Source organism: Bacillus rossius, chromosome 15, assembly GCF_032445375.1.
Source record: "Bacillus rossius redtenbacheri isolate Brsri chromosome 15, Brsri_v3, whole genome shotgun sequence".
Lineage (NCBI taxonomy): Eukaryota > Metazoa > Arthropoda > Insecta > Phasmatodea > Bacillidae > Bacillus > Bacillus rossius.
The window spans coordinates 45,022,292-45,041,867 of NC_086342.1; the positions used below are offsets into that span (position 1 = coordinate 45,022,292).

A 19,576-nucleotide genomic window follows, 5' to 3' on the forward strand; every position below is an offset into this window, starting at 1 on the left:
GTAGCCTACTCCTTAGATATTTTAAAACACGTTTGATTGCGTAGAGAAGGCGATTCTTCGAGTATGTGGCCCTTTCATAATTAAATTATTATTATTATTATTAGTTACAACTGATGTTTATTTCGAGCCTCTTTGACATCCAGTTCATACATAAAAAACGAACTACCAGTGATGCTTGACGTCACCAGTAGGGATAGCGTGAAGGAGCTCCTCATTTCGCCAGACGCGACTGGCATACACAAGTATTTATATTGCAATAATAAATTACTAAATGATAGTTTAATTTTCGAAAATATGATTATATTTTTTACAAGAAGTACGAATGCCAGGACATTTACTAATAACGTTTTTAAACATCACATATAAAAAAAAAGTGTAATCAAAAGCCACAGGTCAGCTAAAAAAGCAAACAAAAACTTTTTTCTAGCTCTAGCCTCATGTATACATACATAAAAACATAATACATTTAAAACACTAAAATTAATGCAATAACCTGCAATATTTTGAAGACAGATATTCAGCTACAAAAAATTATCCGATAGTATAAAAAGTTCGCCTGTATATATATATATATATATATATATATATATATATATATATATATATATATATATATATATATATATATATATATATATATATATATATATATATATATAGTTGCACAGAAAAATACAGTTCTAATCAGATATCAATATAGCAAATAATACCGTTTTGCAACATAAAGTCATGCTATTAGATGGTCAACGTTCAACTGTTTGTATAATACACATACGCACACACCTGTGACAAAATGTGGAAAAAAAAAATAATTTTGTAGAAGCGCAAAACCTTTGTAGTACTCAGTTAAAAATTATTATTTTTTTTACAGGGGCAGGAAAACTACATTACTGGCCAGTTTATTTGAATGTAGTGGTTAGCTGTGAACGAGCGTTCTTGCAAAAGAGACCAAATCTGACAGTTTTGGCCACATAATCACCGCAGTAAAACATACAATTTGTATATCGTATATGTGTAGTGCACCAAATTAATATTTATTATAATTAACTTACCTTGGGTTGCACTCGGTTACGTACAGGTTTCTAACTGAAATGTACCAAAAATAGTAATATTTATTCCCTTGCGCTTTGTTGAGGATCGAGTAGTCTTGAGTGGGTGTGGTGGAAAGGGACAGAATGGCAAAGGGATTGGAAATCTAAATGCTCGCCGAGGCAGAGTACACTCTTCCCCCACCCCCCTCTTCCAGACCTGTCGTAAACATGACACCCCGCTGGGAGATAAGAATTCTGAGAACAGCGTCCTCTTTCCCCCCCCCCCCCCCCAATCCTTTTTCAGCGCGTCGCTACATCGTTCAGCCGTACTACTAGTGCGCTCTGTTGAGGACAAAGATAACTACGCGTGTCTTTGCCAGCTCGCGAGAAACTCAGGATCTTAGCCTTAAAGCAAATTGCTAAAGAATGTAGGTACTCTCAACTTGCAGGCTTACCCAGGTTGTTGGCCGATGCATTCTGTTCGTGCGAGGTTCGTGGATCAGTGTTGAGACCACAGCTGTGGTATTTGGCGCGCACCGGGCTGGAATGAGAAAGTGAGAGAATGAAGTCGTAGAGACAGCAGGAGCGCTCCGAGAAAACCAGCGGCGTCACGCAAATTGCAAAATCCGCCGTAATCATCACACTTGAAAAAAAAAATTGGTTGTCTGTAAAGTCTGTTTACGGACGATAGTTTAACGTGACAACGTCATAACAAAACATTGATGACATGATTGATCCAGAAGAAAAGGAGACTGAGCCGTAATAGGTTTTTGCAACCAAACCATTTAGGCATTAAAAATATTATATTCTTTGAGGAAGAATTTTTTTTTAAAAAATTTTCTATCTTTTGTATGATAAAATCTACCTCTGCATACTTTTATGAATAAAATTGAATAATTTTTATTGAATTATAACTATTTTGTATGGATACAAAGGCGTGAAATGAAATGTACAATTTAATTAATAAATTTATTTTTATTTGCATTCATTATTCAAATATATTTATTACTTTTGAAATGTTACGTGCGCCATATTAATTTTTACAAGTACAAAAAAATTTCGCATATGCCGGGATTCGAACCGACAACCTTACAGTTAGAAGAGAGCGCCACTGATCGCTCAGCCACGAGGCCATATTCGATAATTAATAGTTTCAGATGTTATATATACATTCATAAAAATTTTGTTCACGGTAGGGGAATAATATTATTTCATTTTTATAACTCGATTTTATAACAAATACGCATCCCAAATACACCAAACTTATTTATAATGTGTTACAATATTTTTTAAAACATTGTGCAAAAGATCCAGGTTGTACTAATTGGAATTATTATGTGTAACTGTAAAACACCATTGTTGGTTCAAAACGTATTTGAATATTCAACATTACTTTTAAATAACTGTACCGATTGTGCTGAAGAAAATCGGTGGATGATTGTTAAATTACATAATATTAATAATATAATAATTCAAACGACGAAAATATGATTGAAAAGTCAAATCGATGGTTGTTCCAATCGAGTGGAAGAGAGATGCCACGCATGCGTAGGCCCTACAATGAGCATGAAGAGAGATGCCACGCATGCGTACAATGAGCAAATAGGACACATCCGTAGTGGGACATCCGTAGTGGGACACTTTTTCGTGCGTGCCGCCGGCGTTCATCCATTTATTAGTCACGTCAAAATAATAATAATTGCGTCTGAATTCACCAGGAAAAGAACTAAGTGCGTATCGATGATAAACAAGTTTTTTTTTTGTTACTATTTCACGGCCAAAACGAAAAGTAAGTAAGTAAGTAAGTAAGCAGTTTTAATTAAGTTTCGACTGTCCTCATCAAGATATCGACACTGTGTCCAAGCAGGAAGTATTCAAAACCGAAGTGATAGGTAGTGCTCTTTTATCTGACCGTATATATGCTGCACACCGATCTCACATGCAGTTCAAGCCAAAATTTGGAGGGGAAAAAAAACTGTAGACATTTTTTTAAACATATTCTTAGTAATTTAAAAATATCGTGGATATGTGGTAAATGAACTACAAGTTGCCGACGAGAGTGGTGGGATGACGGCACGGACTGGAGTGTGTGAGCGAGCGTGCGTGTGCGCAGGCCGCTGGTGGAGGACCGCGAGGTGCTCTGGGAGAAGAGGCACTACCTGCACGACCGGCCCGGGGCGCTGCCCAAGGTGCTGCTGGCCGCCCACAGCTGGGACTGGGCCTGCCTGCGCGACCTGCACGCCACGCTGCACAGCTGGAGCCCGCTGCCGCCCGTGGGCGCGCTGCAGCTGCTGCTGCCCTGGTGCGTGCTCCCTCCCCTCTGCCTCCGCTCCGTGTCGCTTGCGGGGCGACTCACGAGCACTGTGTACAACAGTACTGCTCCTGAGAACTGTCCAGTGTGAGGCACATCACCAATACCATGATAGCAATATGTTTCATATATCATTTTAATTTTTACATTTGATCATTACAGGAGATTAAGTATGAGGGGGAAAAACAAACTGCAAAGATCTAATTTTTTTTTTTATAATTTACTTTATACATAGTCCGTGGCATTTTTTTACAAGAGAAAAATGTCTGTATTTCCTCTGCATTCACTGTGTGTAGAGCTACCAAAAAAAAAATTTTCTGTCTCTTTTCAGTAGATTTCGGCACAGTGCTGACAAGTTTTCAGAATAAAATATAAATTTATCTTAACAGCAGACGTCTTACGAAAAGAAGAGCATAACAGACCACCTACTGCTAACACCAAAACAAACATAAACGCGGCAACTGTACGTTTAAATGTGCGCTAAGTCTATTTGACACTGATTTCATAAGGAAAATATTAGTTTATTAGACGTGTTCCTTAACTGTATACCACACAAGATAGGTGAAGAAGGTTAACCGCAGTGACACCGCTTTGTTATCGCTCAGGTGAGGTGGCAAGACATGGAATGTTATGAAGGGAGGAGGGGGGAATGTAGGGGGGGACAGACAGTAAGCTAGCTTTGTAGTGTATTGGGTAAAAGGGATGAACTTTTTTGCGCTGCCAAGTGACCTTTATTTTTGTCAACCAATGGGAAAATATAATTGTCTGAGCTGTCAAGATACACATCACATGCGGCAGTCAAAGCGTTGGAGTGGTAGTAACGTGCATGCATTCGAACTGTAGATGTGATTATCCACTCGAAAAACATGGGGTAGCATGCCAGGATAAATGAGTCATTCCTTCCTTTCTACCTGAATTTTTCTTACGAGATTTATATAAGTTTCCTTTTCCACATTTTTAAAGAGACTAATCACAAAGTACGTACAGCGTTTACGCTGTTAGAGACAGTTATAAAGCTTTATGTGTTTGCTGACATTTCTGATGTATTTGTAACACACTCCTGTGTAAAATTAAAAGAGCTGATTTTTTTTGTATTAGTTTTCTCTCAATTTACATTACTGAATTTAGTGTAAAATAAAAACCCTCCCCATGGTTAACCCAAAAAAAAATCCCAAAAATTTAGGGAATATTTTTTGCATGTCAGATGGAAAAAAACTTATGATCCTGCAAATTCTGTATCCTATACAACCCTTCACCACATCAAACTAAATAAAGATACTGAATCGGAGTATCAAAATAGCATAAATATTTGTTTACAAACATTTATCAAAAACGAGAGAGATACAAATTGTGCAAATCCAAGTCATAATGACAAAAGGAAACAGAGAGGTTAGCATGTCCAAGAGCAACTGGTGTCACAAGCATTGCCTGAACACAATTTTTTTCAATATTCCTTCGAAAAGAGGTTATAATAAAAGGGTCGTAACGAGGCTTTGCTGTTTTTTTTATTTTGCTAACAGTGTATTATCATCTCTAATGACCTCCGTCTCGACAAGAAATTCATTCCTAATAAAAAAAAAAAATGTGTGTCACGTCACTAGAGAAACAACAGTGCTGTAGGAAAGCGTAGCGCTCCATTGTGAGCTCATGTGTACCAGTGGCTCTCTTGGTAGAGCAGCTGGCTTTCATTGTAGACCTCTCATCGTAGACTCCGTGTGAGACGGAGGGTACTGGATCCAGTTACTATGTGACGAGCTTGTTGGTTGATATGCCAGTGGAGTATGGAGACTGCGTTGTCAAGTGTGGTCAGGGCACCAGTGTCTCAAGAAAGTTTCTAAATAAACAGTACCAGGGATCAAAGTCACCAAATTTTAATTTCAACTATCCTTTTGGTAACTTTGCATTTTGGTTTTCTGACACCTCTCTACATTTTACAGTCGCACATTTAATACGAATAGCTTAAATAGCTGGAGACTTTCCTTGTAAATCATAAGGACAAATATCTCTGATAAGGTTTCAGATTTCTTACTTAAAAATGTGTTATGTTCCTGCTAATAGTAGATGTATTTCATTTCACACCGCGCCCGTTGCGCACACACTCTCTCTCTCTCTTTCTCTTTCTCTCTTTTTCTCTTTCTCTTTCTCTTTCTCTCTCTCTCTCTATTCGCGCCCCCCCCCCTTCCTAACACTGCGCTGTTCACGGAGATTCGTGCAACTCTGCTGAGATATTTTGATTAAACAATTGATACTTGCTGGTAGAGTTGCATTAATTGAAAACCGACACAGGTTAGTTGTTTACGCACGTATCCAGCCACAAGATGTGCGCACGGGTCGCAGTGTGACGTGAGTGCTGTAGAGTGGCGGTGGGCGGTCGCAGCTTCCCCGACGCGGAGGTGCGGCGCATGGCGGTGACGTGGATCGGCGCGACGCGCAGCGACGAGCTGGTGGACCTGCTGCCCCAGCTGGTGCAGGCGCTGAAGAGCGAGACGTGGGAGGCGTCGCCGCTGGCCCAGTTCCTGCTGCGCCGCTCGCTGGGCTCCCCGCGCGTCGCCCACCACCTGTACTGGCTGCTGGTGCAGGCGCTGCCCGGCCAGTTCCCGCAGGTGCGTCCCTCTCCCTCACGCTCGAGACACTGTCATTTTGTAGTCAGAGTTTGGTTTAATACATTTCCTTCTTGTACTTCTTGTACTTCCAAGTGCACACATGTTTTTTTTTTTTTTTTTTTTTTTTTCGATGACAATTTTGCACTCTTCATGACGACCGGGACGTATATGATGCCTTGCAGCACTTCTAACCAATTTATGACCCGATGGAGTTATTGGGGGACGATTAAGTGATAATATTGTTAATTCTCTGTTTAAGATGTGTTCACTAGCCAGAATTGCAATTACTTCGTAACACATTTATGAGCAACGTACTTTATCATCTGATGATACAGTAGAACTCTGTTATAATTTTCTCCTGCTTGTGACATCGTATTTTTTTTAAGTATCTGGCCGAACATACACTGCACCTCTGTGATGCAAACTGAAACATGCAGAAGAACTAACCTACGTTTATCTGAAAAAAACACACCAGAATGGCAAAGAATGGAAGAATTTTGTAAATTTTGGTTTTTTTCCCAAGAGGAAGGTACAACTGACATTTAACTGCGAATGTTACATGTTTTCGATGCATGAAATACGTAGCGTCGCCACCACCACATACCATTTTATTTCGCATACAATCCTAGCTATGTAAAAAACAGCGATTGTAGAGAAAAACATACGTAAAGTGTAAAGAAAACAATCTTAACGCGTTAAACTTCAGAGATGTGATTTGTGTTGGAATAGTTTGATATATAAATTTTTTTTTGAATTTATTAAGTTTTTCGAGCATAAAGCAAACATTATAGTAGAAAATGCATGATTCGTGAAACATTATACACTTTGATTTTCTCGTCTAGCACTGGGCGCAGTTTTTCTCTGATAATAAATTTAAACTTCTTAATGCGTACCTTGAGAAACTTAGTCTGTGGGTGTTTCGATCGGGCCACACTTCCCGGGAGTGTGTGACGTGCAGTATGGAAGGAGCCTGTCCGTGTCTGCGTCCAGAACTCGTCGGAGCAGCAGGGGGAGGACGACGCGTCGCTGAGCGCGGCTCGCTACCACCGCCGGCTGCAGCTGATGCTGCGAGCGCTCCTGGCCACGACGGGGGAGGCCCTCCGCCAGCGCTTCCTCTCCCAGCAGCTGCTGGTCAGGGTGAGTCCTGTCGCTCGGACTGTCCGGAGCTGTCGCTCGTTCACACGTCCAGTGTTGTTTATTCATTACTTATTTTTTTGACGTGATAACGTCTTATAAATCGATGAACGCCTGCAGCACGCACGAAAAAGCATGAGCATGACCCATTGTCACATTCCGCCTGAGCCGAGCGTGCGAAAACCGGCCAACCACCGTGCGAGAAAATCTTCTATAAGTAATATCAAACAGGTTAAGGCGGGCTTTTTAACTAATTGTTCGTGATTATATTCAAACAAATTATTTAATTTAAATTTGCAAAAAAAAATTGTAAATAAGATTTGAAAATTAAAAAGTATCCAATTTTTCATCAATTTTTTTCTTATGACCATATCACGTTAAATTATCGTCCGTAAAACCGACTTTTTGTTTTAAATCTTTAAAATTTTGAAGTTTTCCCGGATCTAAGAGTATAATAGTTTGATTCTGCGTTAACGTACGTACAGCAAAATTTAGTGCGTGGAACGTGTGGGTGGCAGAACCTGTACGAGGCGGCGGAGAGCGTGAAGGCCACCAAGGAGGCGCTCCGGCTGACGAGGCTGACGCAGGAGCTGGAGCCGATCCACCACGCGCTGCACGAGTCCCCCACCTGCCTGCCGCTCAGCCCCAGCCTGGAGGTGGGGGGCCTGCTGGTGCGGGGCTGCTCCTACTTCCCCTCCAACACCCTGCCCCTGCGGCTGGCGTTCCTCAGCCCCTCGGGCGCGCTGGTGCCCGCCATCTTCAAGGTAACTGCTCTCTCCTACTGGCAACGAGACAGCCCCATCCTGCTGCTCCTACTTCCCCTCCAACACCCTGCCCCTGCGGCTGGCGTTCCTCAGCCCTTCAGGCGCGCTGGTGCCCGCCATCTTCAAGGTAACTGCTCTCTCCTACTGGCAACGAGACAGCCCCAGCCTGCTGCTCCTACTTCCCCTCCAACACCCTGCCCCTGCGGCTGGCGTTCCTCAGCCCCTCGGGCGCGCTGGTGCCCGCCATCTTCAAGGTAACTGCTCTCTCCTACTGGCAACGAGACAGCCCCATCCTGCTGCTCCTACTTCCCCTCCAACACCCTGCCCCTGCGGCTGGCGTTCCTCAGCCCTTCAGGCGCGCTGGTGCCCGCCATCTTCAAGGTAACTGCTCTCTCCTACTGGCAACGAGACAGCCCCAGCCTGCTGCTCCTACTTCCCCTCCAACACCCTGCCCCTGCGGCTGGCGTTCCTCAGCCCTTCAGGCGCGCTGGTGCCCGCCATCTTCAAGGTAACTGCTCTCTCCTACTGGCAACGAGACAGCCCCAGCCTGCTGCTCCTACTTCCCCTCCAACACCCTGCCCCTGCGGCTGGCGTTCCTCAGCCCTTCAGGCGCGCTGGTGCCCGCCATCTTCAAGGTAACTGCTCTCTCCTACTGGCAACGAGACAGCCCCAGCCTGCTGCTCCTACTTCCCCTCCAACACCCTGCCCCTGCGGCTGGCGTTCCTCAGCCCTTCAGGCGCGCTGGTGCCCGCCATCTTCAAGGTAACTGCTCTCTCCTACTGGCAACGAGACAGCCCCAGCCTGCTGCTCCTACTTCCCCTCCAACACCCTGCCCCTGCGGCTGGCGTTCCTCAGCCCTTCAGGCGCGCTGGTGCCCGCCATCCTCAAGGTAACTGCTCTCTCCTACTGGCAACGAGACAGCCCCAGCCTGCTGCTCCTACTTCCCCTCCAACACCCTGCCCCTGCGGCTGGCGTTCCTCAGCCCTTCAGGCGCGCTGGTGCCCGCCATCCTCAAGGTAACTGCTCTCTCCTACTGGCAACGAGACAGCCCCAGCCTGCTGCTCCTACTTCCCCTCCAACACCCTGCCCCTGCGGCTGGCGTTCCTCAGCCCTTCAGGCGCGCTAGTGCCCGCCATCTTCAAGGTAACTGCTCTCTCCTACTGGCAACGAGATAGCCCCAGCCTGCTGCTCCTACTTCCCCTCCAACACCCTGCCCCTGCGGCTGACGTTCCTCAGCCCTTCAGGCGCGCTGGTGCCCGCCATCTTCAAGGTAACTGCTCTCTCCTACTGGCAACGAGACAGCCCCAGCCTGCTGCTCCTACTTCCCCTCCAACACCCTGCCCCTGCGGCTGGCGTTCCTCAGCCCCTCGGGCGCGCTGGTGCCCGCCATCTTCAAGGTAACTGCTCTCTCCTACTGGCAACGAGACAGCCCCAGCCTGCTGCTCCTACTTCCCCTCCAACACCCTGCCCCTGCGGCTGGCGTTCCTCAGCCCTTCAGGCGCGCTGGTGCCCGCCATCTTCAAGGTAACTGCTCTCTCCTACTGGCAACGAGACAGCCCCAGCCTGCTGCTCCTACTTCCCCTCCAACACCCTGCCCCTGCGGCTGGCGTTCCTCAGCCCTTCAGGCGCGCTGGTGCCCGCCATCTTCAAGGTAACTGCTCTCTCCTACTGGCAACGAGACAGCCCCAGCCTGCTGCTCCTACTTCCTCTCCAACACCCTGCCCCTGCGGCTGGCGTTCCTCAGCCCTTCAGGCGCGCTGGTGCCCGCCATCTTCAAGGTAACTGCTCTCTCCTACTGGCAACGAGACAGCCCCAGCCTGCTGCTCCTACTTCCCCTCCAACACCCTGCCCCTGCGGCTGGCGTTCCTCAGCCCTTCAGGCGCGCTGGTGCCCGCCATCTTCAAGGTAACTGCTCTCTCATACTGGCAACGAGACAGCCCCAGCCTGCTGCTCCTACTTCCCCTCCAACACCCTGCCCCTGCGGCTGGCGTTCCTCAGCCCTTCAGGCGCGCTGGTGCCCGCCATCTTAAAGGTAACTGCTCTCTCCTACTGGCAACGAGACAGCCCCAGCCTGCTGCTCCTACTTCCCCTCCAACACCCTGCCCCTGCGGCTGGCGTTCCTCAGCCCTTCAGGCGCGCTGGTGCCCGCCATCTACAAGGTAACTGCTCTCTCCTACTGGCAACGAGACAGCCCCGGCCTGCTGCTCCTACTTCCCCTCCAACACCCTGCCCCTGCGGCTGGCGTTCCTCAGCCCCTCGGGCGCGCTGGTGCCCGCCATCTTCAAGGTAACTGCTCTCTCCTACTGGCAACGAGGCAGCCCCAGCCTGCTGCTCCTACTTCCCCTCCAACACCCTGCCCCTGCGGCTGGCGTTCCTCAGCCCCTCGGGCGCGCTGGTGCCCGCCATCTTCAAGGTAACTGCTCTCTCCTACTGGCAACGAGACAGCCCCAGCCTGCTGCTCCTACTTCCCCTCCAACACCCTGCCCCTGCGGCTGGCGTTCCTCAGCCCTTCAGGCGCGCTGGTGCCCGCCATCTTCAAGGTAACTGCTCTCTCCTACTGGCAACGAGACAGCCCCAGACTGCTGCTCCTACTTCCCCTCCAACACCCTGCCCCTGCGGCTGGCGTTCCTCAGCCCTTCAGGCGCGCTGGTGCCCGCCATCTACAAGGTAACTGCTCTCTCCTACTGGCAACGAGACAGCCCCAGCCTGCTGCTCCTACTTCCCCTCCAACACCCTGCCCCTGCGGCTGGCGTTCCTCAGCCCTTCAGGCGCGCTGGTGCCCGCCATCTTCAAGGTAACTGCTCTCTCCTACTGGCAACGAGACAGCCCCATCCTGCTGCTCCTACTTCCCCTCCAACACCCTGCCCCTGCGGCTGGCGTTCCTCAGCCCTTCAGGCGCGCTGGTGCCCGCCATCTTCAAGGTAACTGCTCTCTCCTACTGGCAACGAGACAGCCCCAGCCTGCTGCTCCTACTTCCCCTCCAACACCCTGCCCCTGCGGCTGGCGTTCCTCAGCCCTTCAGGCGCGCTGGTGCCCGCCATCTTCAAGGTAACTGCTCTCTCCTACTGGCATCGAGGCAGCCCCAGCCTGCTGCTCCTACTTCCCCTCCAACACCCTGCCCCTGCGGCTGGCGTTCCTCAGCCCCTCGGGCGCGCTGGTGCCCGCCATCTTCAAGGTAATTGCTCTCTCCTACTGGCAACAAGACAGCCCCAGCCTGCTGCTCCTACTTCCCCTCCAACACCCTGCCCCTGCGGCTGGCTTTCCTCAGCCCCTCGGGCGCGCTGGTGCCCGCCATCTTCAAGGTAACTGCTCTCTTCTACTGGCAACGAGGCAGCCCCAGCCTGCTGCTCCTACTTCCCCTCCAACACCCTGCCCCTGCGGCTGGCGTTCCTCAGCCCCTCGGGCGCGCTGGTGCCCGCCATCTTCAAGGTAACTGCTCTCTCCTACTGGCAACGAGGCAGCCCCAGCCTGCTGCTCCTACTTCCCCTCCAACACCCTGCCCCTGCGGCTGGCGTTCCTCAGCCCCTCGGGCGCGCTGGTGCCCGCCATCTTCAAGGTAACTGCTCTCTCCTACTGGCAACGAGACAGCCCCAGCCTGCTGCTCCTACTTCCCCTCCAACACCCTGCCCCTGCGGCTGGCGTTCCTCAGCCCTTCAGGCGCGCTGGTGCCCGCCATCTTCAAGGTAACTGCTCTCTCCTACTGGCAACGAGACAGCCCCAGCCTGCTGCTCCTACTTCCCCTCCAACACCCTGCCCCTGCGGCTGGCGTTCCTCAGCCCTTCAGGCGCGCTGGTGCCCGCCATCTTCAAGGTAACTGCTCTCTCCTACTGGCAACGAGACAGCCCCAGCCTGCTGCTCCTACTTCCCCTCCAACACCCTGCCCCTGCGGCTGGCGTTCCTCAGCCCTTCAGGCGCGCTGGTGCCCGCCATCTTCAAGGTAACTGCTCTCTCCTACTGGCAACGAGACAGCCCCAGCCTGCTGCTCCTACTTCCCCTCCAACACCCTGCCCCTGCGGCTGGCGTTCCTCAGCCCTTCGGGCGCGCTGGTGCCCGCCATCTTCAAGGTAACTGCTCTCTCCTACTGGCAACGAGACAGCCCCAGCCTGCTGCTCCTACTTCCCCTCCAACACCCTGCCCCTGCGGCTGGCGTTCCTCAGCCCCTCGGGCGCGCTGGTGCCCGCCATCTTCAAGGTAACTGCTCTCTCCTACTGGCAACGAGACAGCCCCAGCCTGCTGCTCCTACTTCCCCTCCAACACCCTGCCCCTGCGGCTGGCGTTCCTCAGCCCTTCAGGCGCGCTGGTGCCCGCCATCTTCAAGGTAACTGCTCTCTCCTACTGGCAACGAGGCAGCCCCAGCCTGCTGCTCCTACTTCCCCTCCAACACCCTGCCCCTGCGGCTGGCGTTCCTCAGCCCTTCAGGCGCGCTGGTGCCCGCCATCTTCAAGGTAATTGCTCTCTCCTACTGGCAACAAGACAGCCCCAGCCTGCTGCTCCTACTTCCCCTCCAACACCCTGCCCCTGCGGCTGGCTTTCCTCAGCCCCTCGGGCGCGCTGGTGCCTGCCATCTTCAAGGTAACTGCTCTCTACTACTGGCAACGAGGCAGCCCCAGCCTGCTGCTCCTACTTCCACTCCAACACCCTGCCCCTGCGGCTGGCGTTCCTCAGCCCTTCAGGCGCGCTGGTGCCCGCCATCTTCAAGGTAATTGCTCTCTCCTACTGGCAACAAGACAGCCCCAGCCTGCTGCTCCTACTTCCCCTCCAACACCCTGCCCCTGCGGCTGGCGTTCCTCAGCCCCTCGGGCGCGCTGGTGCCCGCCATCTTCAAGGTAACTGCTCTCTCCTACTGGCAACGAGACAGCCCCAGCCTGCTGCTCCTACTTCCCCTCCAACACCCTGCCCCTGCGGCTGGCGTTCCTCAGCCCTTCAGGCGCGCTGGTGCCCGCCATCTTCAAGGTAACTGCTCTCTCCTACTGGCAACGAGACAGCCCCAGCCTGCTGCTCCTACATCCCCTCCAACACCCTGCCCCTGCGGCTGGCGTTCCTCAGCCCCTCGGGCGCGCTGGTGCCCGCCATCTTCAAGGTAACTGCTCTCTCCTACTGGCAACGAGGCAGCCCCAGCCTGCTGCTCCTACTTCCCCTCCAACACCCTGCCCCTGCGGCTGGCGTTCCTCAGCCCCTCGGGCGCGCTGGTGCCCGCCATCTTCAAGGTAACTGCTCTCTCCTACTGGCAACGAGACAGCCCCAGCCTGCTGCTCCTACTTCCCCTCCAACACCCTGCCCCTGCGGCTGGCGTTCCTCAGCCCTTCAGGCGCGCTGGTGCCCGCCATCTTCAAGGTAACTGCTCTCTCCTACTGGCAACGAGACAGCCCCAGCCTGCTGCTCCTACTTCCCCTCCAACACCCTGCCCCTGCGGCTGGCGTTCCTCAGCCCTTCAGGCGCGCTGGTGCCCGCCATCTTCAAGGTAACTGCTCTCTCCTACTGGCAACGAGACAGCCCCAGCCTGCTGCTCCTACTTCCCCTCCAACACCCTGCCCCTGCGGCTGGCGTTCCTCAGCCCTTCAGGCGCGCTGGTGCCCGCCATCTTCAAGGTAACTGCTCTCTCCTACTGGCAACGAGACAGCCCCATCCTGCTGCTCCTACTTCCCCTCCAACACCCTGCCCCTGCGGCTGGCGTTCCTCAGCCCTTCAGGCGCGCTGGTGCCCGCCATCTTCAAGGTAACTGCTCTCTCCTACTGGCAACGAGACAGCCCCAGCCTGCTGCTCCTACTTCCCCTCCAACACCCTGGCCCTGCGGCTGGCGTTCCTCAGCCCTTCAGGCGCGCTGGTGCCCGCCATCTTCAAGGTAACTGCTCTCTCCTACTGGCATCGAGGCAGCCCCAGCCTGCTGCTCCTACTTCCCCTCCAACACCCTGCCCCTGCGGCTGGCGTTCCTCAGCCCCTCGGGCGCGCTGGTGCCCGCCATCTTCAAGGTAATTGCTCTCTCCTACTGGCAACAAGACAGCCCCAGCCTGCTGCTCCTACTTCCCCTCCAACACCCTGCCCCTGCGGCTGGCTTTCCTCAGCCCCTCGGGCGCGCTGGTGCCCGCCATCTTCAAGGTAACTGCTCTCTTCTACTGGCAACGAGGCAGCCCCAGCCTGCTGCTCCTACTTCCCCTCCAACACCCTGCCCCTGCGGCTGGCGTTCCTCAGCCCCTCGGGCGCGCTGGTGCCCGCCATCTTCAAGGTAACTGCTCTCTCCTACTGGCAACGAGGCAGCCCCAGCCTGCTGCTCCTACTTCCCCTCCAACACCCTGCCCCTGCGGCTGGCGTTCCTCAGCCCCTCGGGCGCGCTGGTGCCCGCCATCTTCAAGGTAACTGCTCTCTCCTACTGGCAACGAGACAGCCCCAGCCTGCTGCTCCTACTTCCCCTCCAACACCCTGCCCCTGCGGCTGGCGTTCCTCAGCCCTTCAGGCGCGCTGGTGCCCGCCATCTTCAAGGTAACTGCTCTCTCCTACTGGCAACGAGACAGCCCCAGCCTGCTGCTCCTACTTCCCCTCCAACACCCTGCCCCTGCGGCTGGCGTTCCTCAGCCCTTCAGGCGCGCTGGTGCCCGCCATCTTCAAGGTAACTGCTCTCTCCTACTGGCAACGAGACAGCCCCAGCCTGCTGCTCCTACTTCCCCTCCAACACCCTGCCCCTGCGGCTGGCGTTCCTCAGCCCTTCAGGCGCGCTGGTGCCCGCCATCTTCAAGGTAACTGCTCTCTCCTACTGGCAACGAGACAGCCCCAGCCTGCTGCTCCTACTTCCCCTCCAACACCCTGCCCCTGCGGCTGGCGTTCCTCAGCCCTTCGGGCGCGCTGGTGCCCGCCATCTTCAAGGTAACTGCTCTCTCCTACTGGCAACGAGACAGCCCCAGCCTGCTGCTCCTACTTCCCCTCCAACACCCTGCCCCTGCGGCTGGCGTTCCTCAGCCCCTCGGGCGCGCTGGTGCCCGCCATCTTCAAGGTAACTGCTCTCTCCTACTGGCAACGAGACAGCCCCAGCCTGCTGCTCCTACTTCCCCTCCAACACCCTGCCCCTGCGGCTGGCGTTCCTCAGCCCTTCAGGCGCGCTGGTGCCCGCCATCTTCAAGGTAACTGCTCTCTCCTACTGGCAACGAGGCAGCCCCAGCCTGCTGCTCCTACTTCCCCTCCAACACCCTGCCCCTGCGGCTGGCGTTCCTCAGCCCTTCAGGCGCGCTGGTGCCCGCCATCTTCAAGGTAATTGCTCTCTCCTACTGGCAACAAGACAGCCCCAGCCTGCTGCTCCTACTTCCCCTCCAACACCCTGCCCCTGCGGCTGGCTTTCCTCAGCCCCTCGGGCGCGCTGGTGCCTGCCATCTTCAAGGTAACTGCTCTCTACTACTGGCAACGAGGCAGCCCCAGCCTGCTGCTCCTACTTCCACTCCAACACCCTGCCCCTGCGGCTGGCGTTCCTCAGCCCTTCAGGCGCGCTGGTGCCCGCCATCTTCAAGGTAATTGCTCTCTCCTACTGGCAACAAGACAGCCCCAGCCTGCTGCTCCTACTTCCCCTCCAACACCCTGCCCCTGCGGCTGGCGTTCCCCGCCCCTCGGGCGCGCTGGTGCCCGCCATCTTCAAGGTAACTGCTCTCTCCTACTGGCAACGAGACAGCCCCAGCCTGCTGCTCCTACTTCCCCTCCAACACCCTGCCCCTGCGGCTGGCGTTCCTCAGCCCTTCAGGCGCGCTGGTGCCCGCCATCTTCAAGGTAACTGCTCTCTCCTACTGGCAACGAGACAGCCCCAGCCTGCTGCTCCTACTTCCCCTCCAACACCCTGCCCCTGCGGCTGGCGTTCCTCAGCCCCTCGGGCGCGCTGGTGCCTGCCATCTTCAAGGTAACTGCTCTCTTCTACTGGCAACGAGGCAGCCCCCGGCTGCTGCTCCTACTTCCCCTCCAACACCCTGCCCCTGCGGCTGGCGTTCCTCAGCCCCTCGGGCGCGCTGGTGCCCGCCATCTTCAAGGTAACTGCTCTCTCCTACTGGCAACGAGGCAGCCCCAGCCTGCAGCTCCTACTTCCCCTCCAACACCCTGCCCCTGCGGCTGGCGTTCCTCAGCCCCTCGGGCGCGCTGGTGCCCGCCATCTTCAAGGTAACTGCTCTCTCCTACTGGCAACGAGACAGCCCCAGCCTGCTGCTCCTACTTCCCCTCCAACACCCTGCCCCTGCGGCTGGCGTTCCTCAGCCCCCCGGGCGCGCTGGTGCCCGCCATCTTCAAGGTAACTGCTCTCTCCCACTGGCAACGAGGCAGCCCCAGCCTGCTGCTCCTACTTCCCCTCCAACACCCTGCCCCTGCGGCTGGCGTTCCTCAGCCCTTCAGGCGCGCTGGTGCCGGCCATCTTCAAGGTAACTGCTCTCTCCTACTGGCAACGAGACAGCCCAAGCCTGCTGCTCCTACTTCCCCTCCAACACCCTGCCCCTGCGGCTGGCGTTCCTCAGCCCTTCAGGCGCGCTGGTGCCCGCCATCTTCAAGGTAACTGCTCTCTCCTACTGGCAACGAGGCAGCCCAAACCTGCTGCTCCTACTTCCCCTCCAACACCCTGCCCCTGCGGCTGGCGTTCCTCAGCCCCTCGGGCGCGCTGGTGCCCTCCATCTTCAAGGTAACTGCTCTCTCCTACTGGCAACGAGGCAGCCCCAACCTGCTGCTCCTACTTCCCCTCCAACACCCTGCCCCTGCGGCTGGCGTTCCTGATCCCTTCAGGCGCGCTGGTGCCCGCCATCTTCAAGGTAACTGCTCTCTCCTACTGGCAACGAGGCAGCCCCAGCCTGCTGCTCCTACTTCCCCTCCAACACCCTGCCCCTGCGGCTGGCGTTCCTCAGCCCTTCAGGCGCGCTGGTGCCGGCCATCTTCAAGGTAACTGCTCTCTCCTACTGGCAACGAGACAGCCCCAGCCTGCTGCTCCTACTTCCTCTCCAACACCCTGCCCCTGCGGCTGGCGTTCCTCAGCCCCTCGGGCGCGCTGGTGCCCGCCATCTTCAAGGTAACTGCTCTCTCCTACTGGCAACGAGACAGCCCCAGCCTGCTGCTCCTACTTCCCCTCCAACACCCTGCCCCTGCGGCTGGCGTTCCTCAGCCCCTCGGGCGCGCTGGTGCCCGCCATCTTCAAGGTAACTGCTCTCTCCTACTGGCAACGAGACAGCCCCAGCCTGCTGCTCCTACTTCCCCTCCAACACCCTGCCCCTGCGGCTGGCGTTCCTCAGCCCTTCAGGCGCGCTGGTGCCGGCCATCTTCAACGTAACTGCTCTCTCCTACTGGCAACGAGACAGCCCCAGCCTGCTGCTCCTACTTCCCCTCCAACACCCTGCCCCTGCGGCTGGCGTTCCTCAGCCCCTCGGGCGCGCTGGTGCCCGCCATCTTCAAGGTAACTGCTCTCTCCTACTGGCAACGAGACAGCCCCAGCCTGCTGCTCCTACTTCCCCTCCAACACCCTGCCCCTGCGGCTGGCGTTCCTCAGCCCCTCGGGCGCGCTGGTGCCCGCCATCTTCAAGGTAACTTCTCTCTCCTACTGGCAACGAGGCAGCCCCAGCCTGCTGCTCCTACTTCCCCTCCAACACCCTGCCCCTGCGGCTGGCGTTCCTCAGCCCCTCGGGCGCGCTGGTGCCCGCCATCCTCAAGGTAACTGCTCTCTCCTACTGGCAACGAGACAGCCCCAGCCAGCTGCTCCTACTTCCCCTCCAACACCCTGCCCCTGCGGCTGGCGTTCCTCAGCCCCTCGGGCGCGCTGGTGCCCGCCATCTGCAAGGTAACTGCTCTCTCTTACTGGCAACGAAACAGCCCCATCCTGCTGCTCCTACTTCCCCTCCAACACCCTGCCCCTGCGGCTGGCGTTCCTCAGCCCCTCGGGCGCGCTGGTGCCCGCCATCTTCAAGGTAACTGCTCTCTCCTACTGGCAACGAGGCAGCCCCAGCCTTCTGCTCCTACTTCCCCTCCAACACCCTGCCCCTGCGGCTGGCGTTCCTCAGCCCTTCAGGCGCGCTGGTGCCTGCCATCTTCAAGGTAACTGATCTCTCCTACTGGCAACGAGGCAGCCCCAGCCTGCTGCTCCTACTTCCCCTCCAACACCCTGCCCCTGCGGCTGGCGTTCCTCAGCCCCTCGGGCGCGCTGGTGCCCGCCATCTTCAAGGTGACACGTTCGGAGTGTTCATAACATTTATATGTATATAATTTTGTATTGGAAATATGACACAGAATTGCCAAAAAAAAACATCGCTACCAAACTTCACAGGCTCACCGGCTGGGCTAATCTGAAGATTGCCTCAAAATCTCATCAAAATCGGTCCAGCCGTTTTGGAGTCCATATTGAATATACTTACACACATAAATTTATATATATATATATTTATTAATTCATATATTCATTTATTTAATTACATATTGTTAGATGCACATCAACACTCCATAGGGAGATTGCAAGGAATGTGCACCATAAAAACAACAATAAGTAAAAAATCATACAAAATACAGAGAACAAATACAACATGAACAGAAACACAAACTACAGCATAGACACGCTGTAACATAATTATAAAAATAAAAAAAAATAAAAAAAATATTAATGACATGAAACATAAAAAGTAAAGAAAATAACAGACAGTATTTGAATCTAGTTGACGGTCTTTTATTATAGTGAGGCTATCAATTCATACATTTTTTTGGATCAGTCACTCCCATATTTTAATGTCCAAATCAAAACGTTCTATTCTTTTTTCTGTCTTAAATCCATGGTCGTAGAAAATTTTGTTTATTTTCTTGCTACTGTACCGATATGTATTATGACACTAGGTACGTCAGACAAAGCAAATGAATTTTTTTTCATATTTAAAATGACTTAAATAGTCTGGTTTTTTGTTTCTGTAATTTTTTTAGCCTACATTTTCATGAAACAGTGGTGAAATAACTTTGTTTAAAATGTGTAATAGTGCATGCTTTAGACATGATTGTTAAAACTTATCTGCCACTGTAAACTGATTTTGAATTTAAATGGTTTAAAATGGGACATTGCAGTGTTTTCATTGAAAATCTTTTACAATAAAAATTTCGCCATTAAGTCGTATTTTAGACCTGCAACAAAGCAATGCTCTTTGTGGCAATTAAATAAAACTTTTAAAAATTCGTTAATTTAATTTATGTTGGTAAGCTTAGTGCATAAATAAAACATTATTTTTGTGCAAAATTCCGTAATCCAGTTTTTGTTTATGGTCGGTTCATGAAGACAATTTTTTCTGTACATACATCAGTGAAGCTTTAATTCATATATATTGGGCCAAATTTTTTTAATAATTAATTATAGCACAGTTTCTTTGTATTTTTCAATTAAAATAATTATAGTTACGGTTATTTTTTATTAACTTTAAAAATAAGTGTTTTCATGCACTTTTGTAAAGTGGAATCAGATTGTCCGAGATTACTGCAGTTTAATAGTCACTCACAGCCTCCAGTTCACAATAAGAATGGCATTTTATATAGATTAATAACAAACTTCAATAATTTAGGAGAACGTGCTGTATCTTTCTAAGTAAATGGTGTATTAAAAACAGAAACAAAATTAGAAATAAAATATAAATAATATAACTCAATCAATAGCTAGTATTTTAATTTCCTTAGTTTTGTGTTAACATTTTATAGGTATGGTAGTAGTATTTTAGTTTTATTTCGATCAGTGTAGTACTAGATTCTCTGTTTGTGCTGTCCAATTGT

General features: G+C 52.3%; 1 protein-coding gene across 1 annotated transcript in view; it reads left to right on the forward strand.

The window, feature by feature from the left end:
- LOC134539557 (phosphatidylinositol 4-phosphate 3-kinase C2 domain-containing subunit beta) overlaps window positions 1-19,576 on the forward strand; it is a 162,935-nt gene that overhangs the window by 70,156 nt on the left and 73,203 nt on the right. Inside the window, exons 15-18 of the mRNA XM_063381696.1 lie at window positions 3,145-3,333; window positions 5,720-5,945; window positions 6,936-7,082; window positions 7,598-7,843. Coding sequence (XP_063237766.1) covers window positions 3,145-3,333; window positions 5,720-5,945; window positions 6,936-7,082; window positions 7,598-7,843 — 808 coding nt within the window. The remainder of the gene's footprint in view (window positions 1-3,144; window positions 3,334-5,719; window positions 5,946-6,935; window positions 7,083-7,597; window positions 7,844-19,576) is intronic.